Consider the following 10,302-nt stretch of genomic DNA (forward strand, 5'->3'; position numbering starts at 1 on the left):
GCAACTCATTTTCCATGATAGCCGCATTCTGTGCAATTTTTCTTCGCATAATTGTAGGAAACAGCAAAATATTACATCGGACAGATAAGAAGGCTGAAAAGAGGTCAGTCTGGCTAGTATATTTACAATCGCTAATATCGATAAATTAGCCGAAAATTGGTCACGGGCAAAGAAAATAAGAACCACCTCATAAAGCAGCCCTGTTATTGGAAAATGAGTTGCCGTTTATTTTAAAGCAATCCTGTCAAAATTTTGCAATTCCTGCCCCTATGTCGTCAAAAACAACAAATTTACTACTTGATATTTGGCAAAAGTTTATCTCGCTAAGGCAAAAGGTTTTTGCCAATAGCCACACCAATTCACAAGACGATATTATTCTCTTAAACGAATATCGCAATTTATTTAATCAAACCACTGCTGGTGTCGAAATTTCTGAATATGATAGGCAATTAATCGAAGCCATTATCAGATACTCTGAGAATCTCCAAAAGTCAATAGTGGCGAAAGGGGAATTTTTGATGAAGCGAGCTGATATTCTTTTCGTGTTCCAATCAAAAATTTCTGCCATCATCAATGAATCTATTCCTTTAGACACGCTAGAAATCGAAAGAAGCCATATTCCGAAGCAAATGGGCTATCCAGAAAAGCACATCAATCCAAATTCAACCTCATCGTTAAAGTTTTCAAAAAGATCCAACTACCCAAAGAATGTTACCTTTGTTCTGAAAAACTGGCTGGAAAATAACACCAACCACCCATATCCCGATGAAGAGCAAAAGGTGAAATTGTCGAGGCAGACTGGATTATGCTTAACTCAAATCAACAATTGGTTTATTAATGCTAGAAGGAGAATCCTTCCCGATCTGACAGAAAAGCGCTCCATTCGCTAGCTCTTTCTTTTGGACTGTGATTTTGATTGTGCTATTTTTTGCGTGCAAATTAAAATTTAAAGCAATGATCTAATCGATCAAATGCCCAATAAATTGAGCGGTAAACAGTTCAGGCATGTGGGTGTCTATTAAGTACTTTCTTGCAAGCATACTTATCTTGCCTTGTCTCTTAAATGGAGAATATATTTATCTGCATCCAAAATTTACCAGTTCAATTCGCGCCGACCCGGTTTCTAAATATTACCCTTTAATAAGCAAAAGTCAAGAATTACATCCCCGATTGTATCAGATTTTAAATTTACCAGCCTCTCACGAGTCAAATTTTTATCGATTGGACGGAAATGGGAACCCGATCATTAATACTGACACTTCAATCGCATCTTCTTCTGAGATAGGTCAGCTTGAAATTCCGGCTTCAATGTTATCTGCCTACGAATCACCTACTGTACTTGCAAATCTATTTATAAAAACTCATAGGGTTTCTGTTTGCGGAGACGGCATATTGGATTTTGGTAACGACGAAAAATGCGAATTTGTACTCACTGAAATGGGTAAAAATTCATTTGTAGCAACAACCCCACCGCCAAACTACCACTTCCAATGGGTCCAAGATAAAAAGAGCATCCATCCCACGCAAAGGGAATGTCTTTGGGCTCCCGGAAGAATTGGCGGCTGCAATAATCGGGCCTCTTTAGGTGGCATTCAAAGGTTTCACCTTCCTTCGCCAATTTTTGCGCACTATTGCGGTGATGGGATTCATGATATTTCACCTACTCATCCGCTATTACAATCATTATTGGAGGCATGGAACCAACCTACATCCGAATATCGGCAATTTTTTACCATATGTGGATACCTTGATGAACATTGCCTACTTCCAATCTACTGTAATGAAGGAAGCAATCCATGGATTGTTACCGGTAAGACTATTAGATTCACCTCAAATTCTCTCGAACAATGTGATCTTGGTGATCTTCTAAATGGTGCTGCCAGCTCTGGATGCACCTCTGAGTGTTCGCTCCGTTGTTCCCATAAGCATGGCGGTGTTGTTGATTGGAATGATTGGCCTCGGCTCTCGTGTCATCAGCCTTGTCCTGATGCCCGATGGAAAGGCTTGTATTGCGATGTACCAAATTGTGACCATGGAATACCAAATCTTCATGAAGGGGGATGCTATTCATGCGAAAACGGGTGGATAGGGCCCTCTTGCAGTCAAAATATTTGCGGAAATGGTCGGATTGCTGGATGGGATGATAGTGTTGCAAAGACACAAAGAAAGCCAATTTGCATATGCAATGCAGGCTGGTATGGTCCTGCGTGCGATAAAAGCTACTGTGCCTTATGGGATAGCGGCGGAAAATGCTTGGAATGCATTTCTGGGAAACGAGACCCAACCACTTATTGCATCCAAGATGCTTGCGTTTATGGGGAAAAACCCCCTCGAGCTTCCGCCGACGGGTCGTGCCTTCAGCCGTGCAAGGTGGGGTTTTTTAGTGGCAAATTTTGCAATGAAACAAAATGTATTCAATGGGAAAGAATTGATCTGACCAGCATCAATGACATTAGATGTGTCAAATGTTTGCCGGGACATGAACTTCCGAACTGTACCCCATCTCAAAATAGCAACGTATATTCTAGATGCGAGAATCCATGGAAGTTTGGTTATGACTGTTCCCAGTCCAGAAGAAAAAATCCCTCAACAAATCAGTGCATCCCTGGATGGATTGGCAAATATTGCTCAATTTTGGCCTGTACTCGCGGCTATCCAGATTTTTCACACCCTAAACTGCATTGCATTAAGGGCTCTTGCCTTCCCGGCTGGGGGGGAAAGTGGTGTGAGATTAGCAATCTTATCCTTATTGATGATTTAAACAAGCATCAAAATTGGGCTAAAGCAAGAGCACTCGTATATAAAAAGTATGTTTATCTCACTCAAAACTCTCCACTGGGAGTTAGCTTGAAATTGTGGAGAGATATTGCAACGGCAATTGTGTATGGAAAAAGACCCACCGATTTGATGGCTAAAAACTCCATTAATCGCCTTCCTGATTGGAAGAATTTAGACAAGGCCATCGATCATGAAAGGGTCTATTTTTCTGAAAAGAGTTCGTGGATTCCTTTGAAACCGGATCAACAGATAAACCATGCCATTGACAATGTAAAGCTTGAAATGGGGAAATTTCTTCAAAGGCTAAAATCAAAGAACCTTTATGTTGGGATTTCTTCCAAGGATCCCAATTTTGACTATGATATTCCGATTCAGAAACATTGTGAATATGGGATTCCACAAGAAGCTTCAAAATATCTTCCATGTCGCGATTGTGCCCCTGGGTGGTTTGGCGACTATTGTGACATGACAAATTGTGTTGAATTTCTCAAAGACAACACGAATTGTACCAATTGCAAACCCGGTTATGAGGGAGATTTTTGCTTGATCGAAACCCTTAAGAAAGACAAAAATGTGGAATGCTCGAATGGATGGGAGAATCCCAACTGTCAAATGCCAAAATGTCTTTATGGGTATAGGTTGGTATCGCCTCAATATAGCAGACAAAAAAAGCTTCATCAAGCTGTATCGGCTCAAAACCCAATCACAATTGACATTATGCACTTGTTCAGGATCGAGCGAAAGTGGATTAAAAAGCATATACCCTGTGAACTGTCTGCTTCCCAAATGACAACCACTTCATATGATATAAAAATGCATTCAATCGTAAAAACGGTGACAAATTCTTTGCTTTGTGATGGGATTCTTATAAGATCTGTTGAAGATTCTCGTTGTTCAGCTTGCTATCCTGGATTTGGGGGAGATTATTGCACTACCATGTCTAATGGGAAGCCTATTGATAATTGTACGGAAATTTGTATCAATGGAGTTTGGAACTGGGAGAAAGGGTATTGTTTCCCCTGCTTTGCTGGCTTTTTCGGGGAAAGCTGCGAGAAAAGTCATTGTATGGAACTATCCACTTCAAATTATACTTGTATCTCATGCCAGATGCTCAATCCCTCTGAACTTGATTTAAAGCTTCGCGATCTTTTGAAAACCCATGCTTCTCCATTGTATGGACAGCGGTTTGGGGATTATTGTGAGTCTCGTGGGCTATGTTTGTTTGGAGTTCAATCAAAAACTGACGAAGGTTGTTTATCCTGTTCTTCGCCCTGTGTCACTGGCCCTTATTGTAATGAAACCCGATGTTCTTATTTTTCTTCAGACCAGATTCCAATTTGTGCTGTTTGTAAAGAGGGCTGGAAGGGGGTTTGCTGTCAAGAAAGCGCCATCCTTGAGGAAAAGAAAGCTGTTCCTTCTATTTTAGATTCGATTTTTAACACTTGCAAATCAATTGGTCTTGTAGGATGGCCTCAGTGCAGTAGAAATCGCTGTACTTATGGAGCTATGAACCTCACCGATAGATAATTTTTTCGCTGCATTCCTGACTCTTGTTTGCCAGGATGGGGCGGTCCGTGGTGCACATTTCCGCTTTGGGAATCTGAAGATGTATCCCCAGCTCTCCAAACACATCTACTAAATCAGCTCAAAGAAGCAGTTAAATATTCAAATGTTGAGCAGAAAGCCCATCTACCACGTCGTATTGGATCTTGGCAGGGAGGAAAATCGATCGGATTTTCCTCAAACTCGCTTTTCACAGATATTGCGCCTTTTAAATCGGATCCAAAATGCAGCCTTCCTGCGCTTACTGGTCATTATTGCAATAGAAGATTTTGCAAAAACGGAATTTCATTCTCTGATAATTCAAAGGAATGCGAAGTTTGTTTTCCCGGTTGGATGGGACCATTCTGTAATGAGACACACAGAAGGAATCCGTATAATGAAAGTGACGTTACGTGTGAGAAGGGTTGGTGGAATCCCATTCTTTGTGATAAAAAGTCAGAGTGTAAATCGGCTTCCTCTACACCCGATGATGACGGACTTCCCTGTCCAGGTGGGGTGGCAGATTTATTTTCAAACAAATGCGCCATTTGTTCATGGCCTACTTTTTTCAAAGGGCCATATTGCAATCAAAGCACCTGCATTCATGGATCTCCATCACTTTTGCCTTCTTCCGAGGGAACTTGCTTGCCAGGATCGTGCAATTTTGGGTGGAAAGGACATTTTTGCAACGAAAGCTTATGTTTGCATGGCTATAGAATACTATCATCTGGCGCAATAACGGAACATAATGTCTACTCATACTTTCCTTCTCAACGATGGTCTTATGGATGGCGGGGGATTGGCCGGGTTAAGGTAAAGTCCTCCCTCTCTAATTTGCACGAAAATTCCCAAACCTCTGCAAATAAGGGATCTTCTGGTTTCTTTTTTTCTTTTTTCAATTGGAAGCTCCGTGAGAATCCTTCAGATATTAACAAGGTCTCTTCTCCTTCAAAAAATATCGATGACTCTGTGAACGAAATAGCAGAAAGTCCTCTTTGTACAGAATGTTACCCTGGATATCCACAATCCCCTTTTTGCGACCAGCTATATCAAGATGCCTCCATATGTATCCATGGATGGTTTGATCACTCTACAGGTAAATGTTCGGACTGTTTTCCTGGATGGGCAGGTCCACTGTGTGATACTTCTGCCTGCATAAAATGGCTGGTTCCGTATGTCAAATGCAAGGAATGCCAATCTGGTCTTCACGGTCCGCTATGTGAATACAAGTCTCTATGTATCCATGGTGTTCTTGATAGACGTTCGCCCTTGGGTGCGTGTCAGGCTCCATGTCTATTTCGCTTCTTTGTAGATCCTTTTTGCAATGAAACCAATTGTCTTGAAATCGGTGCAGATGGGATGCCAAAGCTTGATTCCAACGGATATTGCTTAGCATGTCGAGATGGTTACCAAGGCTCGTATTGCACCTCAAAGCTCAGTTGTGTCAATGGACTTGTTAGCGCTATATTAGCTGAGAAGAATGAAATGTGTATCCCTGGAACTTGTGCTCCTGGCTGGAGTGGGCCTTGGTGCCACAAAAGAACCTTATTTAGACCTGGATCCCCTACAGACACTACTAAGTGTGAAGAAGGGTGGATCGGCTCCTTATGCGACATTCCTGACTGCATGCATGGCGTTCCAGATTTTGCCTACGGATGGTGTCGTTGGTGTCATCCCGGCTGGGTAGGTCATGCTTGCGACACCAAACCTTGTCTATTTGGAATCTCCAATCTGCTATATCAGCCAATGAGAGAAAATAAAAGTCTCGAGCTATTTTCACCACCATGCATTCCAGGCACATGTTTGGACTCTTGGAGAGGCTCTGATTGTGCGCATCCATCCTGTTTTGGAGAGGGCGCTGATTCTTCACTCTGGAACGTTCCCTCTGGAATCTTGTATTTGTTATTTGGGAAATCGGGCCCTCAGCGCGGATGGTCCTCTGTTCCCACTTTCACTGATTCTCCAAATGATGAGGCAGTAGTTGCTAAATCACCTGATATTCTCCCATCAACAGATGGAAGCATTCCAGGCATCGACTGGAATACTCTAAGTTGTATGGGATGTTCCCACCCATACTACAGACCGCCAACATGCGATAGGATCAACAGGTGTTTATGGGGAATTCTCGATGAGGCTTCTTCTGATGGAAGATGTGTTCCAGGCTCCTGCCAACGAGGGGGAGGTCCGTTTTGCTCAAAGCCAATCTGCTACCATGGAATCCCAGATCCCAAATTTACTCTTGGATGTCACAAGTGTTATTCTGGATGGAAGGGGCTTTCGAGCGACTCTAAATATCCATTGGTTATTGAGGAAGATGTTCCGAATGTGCTTGATCTCTCCTTTGATGCCCTCCCGATCTTGATTTGCGATACTCCAACATGCATCAATGGATGGCTTCATTTTCTTTATCCGCCCACAGTAGACCCACATTCTTATATTTGTATTTGTTTTGATGGATGGCAGGGGCAAAACTGTGACCAGATAATGGAGGAAAGCTTTTCAAACGGCTCAGCAGGCCAACATAGACCTGGATGCCCTGAATATACGTGTCCCAAGCCCTTGGATATGGCACTAGACTGCCCGAACGTCAATGACAACAACTCCGCTGTGACGATTGAAATTGCCCCTCGAAATGGATGTCCCCCAGGCACGGTGGACAGTCTGTTAGTGGAGCTTTTTTTGGAGAGAAAAAATTCAACATCAACAACCTCCTCATAAAGTGTAGTTTAATTAAAATGCTCAAAAAATATTATTGTACCACCCAACGAGAGACATACTTTTGCATTTGATGGGGGGGGGAGGGGGAGAGTAAAAGTAGCCGTCAATAGTTGGTTCGACAGAAAATTTTAAAATTTGGCACAATTGCATCATTAATTTCAGATGATGGTATTGTTGTGATTTTTTGCTCCTCAATGTGTCTGTTACTTTCCAGGCTACGAGGCCCACTGTCAAAAGGTTTTGAGAATAGGTTCTTTTCTTCTTTTCTAATTCCATATGTGATCGAAAATTTACCTGGTGGGGGTGAAAGAGCATATGATATATATTCTCGCTTGCTAAGAGACAGAATCATATGCCTGCATTCTCAGGTGAATTCCCAGGTAGCCTCGTCGATCATTGCACAGCTTCTATTTTTAGAGGGAGAAAATAATGAACGCCCCATCCATCTATATATAAACAGCCCAGGTGGTTCTGTCACGGATGGACTAGCAATTTACGATACAATGCAACTTATAAAGGCGCCCGTCTATACAATTGCTATGGGCATGGCAGCATCAATGGGTTCCTTCTTGTTAGCTGCTGGTGCCCCAGGCCATAGGAAAGCGCTGCCAAATTCAAGGATTATGGTACACCAGCCCTCAGGCGGTGCAACAGGACCAGCGGCAGACATTGAGATCGCCGCCAAGGAAATCCTGCGTCTGAGAACGCTTCTCAATGAGATATACGCTCGACACACGGGGCAATCTCTTTCCACTATTGAGAGAGCACTCGATCGCGATCGGTATATGACCCCGGAAGAGGCTGCCGGATTCGGTCTCATCGATGGAGTGCTTAATGCAACACCCTCGAGACAAATATTATAAAATATAATCCCTTTTGGGCATACTTTTCACAATATCGTCTGGTAATTTCTTCGCATATGTATGGAAAGGAGTAATAGCAATTTTGCACGTTTACAAAAAGAAATTTATCATTTCCTTGACACTAAAATTACAATTTAGCCGAGGAAAAATAATAGGCCAAGTAACTTTATAAATTAACAGAGCTACACAATATCAACATGGGAGCGATAAAACTGTTGGGAAGGATTTATATTATGAGTTGCTTCCCTGGCAACGTCTGTTTGAATTCCATTGTCCTCATAACCTAGAGGTAGAATAGATGTGGTTATAGGGGTCTATGAGCTAAGAGAAACAGTTGTACCTTCAACATTCGCCCCTTTCTCTGCTTCAGATGCAGTTTGGTCAATGCTATATCGAGTACCTGCACAGTTGAAATCATGATAGCATCTGTCTGCTGCCGCTGTTTGTTCAAAAGTTGAATTATCTGGAGTCTTTTTTCTCGACAAATTAAAAGAATCCTTTAAAAATTCTTGCACAAGCATGCCAGTCGCTAAAATTCCTCTCGAAACCCCTAGTGGGGCTGTAATATTATTAGAAAGATGAGATAAAGATACATTTAAGGAGTTGGCTGTGTATTCCCCTTCAATAACCGACATCGCCCTGGTGTTAGCAGGGAATATGCCAGCGTACTCTATCTCTCTTGAGTGTCCGAGGACGGAAAAGTATTGCTGACCAAGGGCAAAAGAGATAGAATTCAACAGAGGCTATAAAAATTTGACACAAAAGGTTACCTGTGGAGGCGCGGTAATATTAGTTTTTTGTGGAGAGCTTGTGAACACATCTGTGCTTTTAAAATTTTCCTTTTCATTGTAAAAAGGCACCGAAGTTGGCATCGAAGAATAGGGAACGTACTCCGGATTTGGTAAAGATAGTGGGAAAGGAGAAAGAAACGTCTTCTTAGTAAGCGGATCAACAATTTGGTACAAAGGTGGGGCCGTGGTAATAAATGCAGCTGTATCCTGGGGCATTAAATTTGCCTCTGCGGGTATGGTAAGGCACGGGTTTAACGGATAAAAGGCAGGCTGGAGGGAATTTGGCGATATCAGCAAAGTAGTAGGCGCAAAATGTTTATGAGAAAATTTGGATATAGTTTCAGAAAAATGTCCATCTTGGCCAGTCGGAGGCATATGGGGAACGGATAGCAACTCTGTGTGAAATGGAGAATGGTTATCAAAGTCATTGGCGTTGGAAAATGGAGGTGAAGAATTTATATCAAAAATATTGGAATTTGAGGTCTCCGCAGAAAATGCGGAGATTAAATCTGTTGTACACATGCTCCGCCGGATGCCACTTGGCTGCGACTTTGAGCGTGATTTTTTAGGCGTGTAGTGGCAAAGCTCGGCCACGCTGGCCTTGATGCATCTCGAACATGGGGTTTTGTGGTTGCAGCTTTGATGCTTTTCACGACAGCGATCACAAGCATACCCGAAAATCATCAAATCTTTGTCGAGGTGAGCGCAACAGGAGGGATGAGCCTATCGGACTTCGGGTAAAGAATAATTAACTAAAATGATGCGATTTATTTGTGATAACGACGAATAAAACTTGATTTAATTTGAATAACATTGGGGTGGTCTTTAAACCTCGTAAACATTTGCACTCAACATGTGAAGAAACACTTGTTATTTTGATGCCGTTTTAATAATTTGCCAGGCAGCAGCAAGCGGCCAATTTTGAAAGTAAAATTAACTCATGCTCGCCACGCGAATGCATCCTGGCCCCCTCTGAATTTTAAAGCCTCTGAATATTATTTAAGGATGCTCGGATGCATCATAATTTCTCGTCAAAAAAGCAGCCAAGCTAACACAAGTTCTCCATCATTAATTCTTAATGTGATTTATTAATAGCAGTTACACCTCTCTCCATCGGTTTCTTCGCCAAAAGAATCTTTTTCGAAATTGGCTTTGAAAGTATCTAGATATTCGGTCCCTGCGTGCTTCTGGAAAAAGGAAGTGCCGCTCAACTCTAAAGGACATCCTTCGACTTCTTCATTGTCAGAATCAAATGAAGACTCATCATCTTCAATTGCTTTTGAAGAGATAATAAAGGAATAATCAGTTTCACAATTTTCTGAAGATATTATATTATAAGTATTTTGGAAAAGACAAAACGGCTCTTTGCTGATCATATCACCAGTGGAAAAGGAATTTTTTTCCAAGTCATCGGTGAAATTGTAAGTTAAGTCATCAGTGGAATTGCAAGTTAAATCATCTTTAAGCTCTAAATTGAAGTCTTTGCCAAAATACTTATAATATAATATCTTCAGAAAATTGTGAAACTGATTATTCCTTTATTATCTCTTCAAAAGCAATTGAAGATGATGAGTCTTCATTTGATTCTGACAATGAAGAAGTCGAAGGAT

The 10,302-nt window shown here is 41.7% G+C and overlaps 5 protein-coding genes across 5 annotated transcripts; 4 read left to right on the forward strand and 1 right to left on the reverse strand.

Moving 5' to 3' along the window:
- Positions 1 to 269: 269 nt before the first annotated feature.
- DI09_143p10 (uncharacterized protein) lies at positions 270 to 890 on the forward strand (the record flags this gene model as incomplete). Its single annotated transcript, XM_013383665.1, has 1 exon — positions 270 to 890. One exon carries the CDS (start codon positions 270 to 272, stop codon positions 888 to 890), a length of 621 nt encoding a protein of 206 aa, XP_013239119.1.
- Positions 891 to 1,005: 115 nt separating this feature from the next.
- On the forward strand, positions 1,006 to 4,305 carry DI09_143p20 (tenascin X-like protein; the record flags this gene model as incomplete). The annotated part of the gene is made up of 1 exon (XM_013383666.1): positions 1,006 to 4,305. One exon carries the CDS (start codon positions 1,006 to 1,008, stop codon positions 4,303 to 4,305), a length of 3,300 nt encoding a protein of 1,099 aa, XP_013239120.1.
- Positions 4,306 to 4,674: 369 nt separating this feature from the next.
- On the forward strand, positions 4,675 to 7,038 carry DI09_143p30 (receptor-type tyrosine-protein phosphatase T; the record flags this gene model as incomplete). Its single annotated transcript, XM_013383667.1, has 1 exon — positions 4,675 to 7,038. One exon carries the CDS (start codon positions 4,675 to 4,677, stop codon positions 7,036 to 7,038), a length of 2,364 nt encoding a protein of 787 aa, XP_013239121.1.
- A 503-nt stretch (positions 7,039 to 7,541) lies between these two features.
- On the forward strand, positions 7,542 to 7,901 carry DI09_143p40 (proteolytic subunit of ATP-dependent Clp protease; the record flags this gene model as incomplete). The annotated part of the gene is made up of 1 exon (XM_013383668.1): positions 7,542 to 7,901. The coding sequence occupies one exon, from the start codon at positions 7,542 to 7,544 to the stop codon at positions 7,899 to 7,901; it is 360 nt and encodes a 119-aa protein (XP_013239122.1).
- Positions 7,902 to 8,215: 314 nt separating this feature from the next.
- Positions 8,216 to 10,068, reverse strand: DI09_143p50 (putative fungal transcriptional regulatory protein; the record flags this gene model as incomplete). Its single annotated transcript, XM_013383669.1, has 3 exons — positions 8,216 to 8,608; positions 8,672 to 9,381; positions 9,795 to 10,068. 3 exons carry the CDS (start codon positions 10,066 to 10,068, stop codon positions 8,216 to 8,218), a joined length of 1,377 nt encoding a protein of 458 aa, XP_013239123.1.
- Between the last annotated feature and the right edge of the window lie 234 nt (positions 10,069 to 10,302).

This window comes from Mitosporidium daphniae, assembly GCF_000760515.2.
Source record: "Mitosporidium daphniae strain UGP3 chromosome Unknown contig-143, whole genome shotgun sequence".
NCBI classification, from domain to species: domain Eukaryota; kingdom Fungi; phylum Microsporidia; genus Mitosporidium; species Mitosporidium daphniae.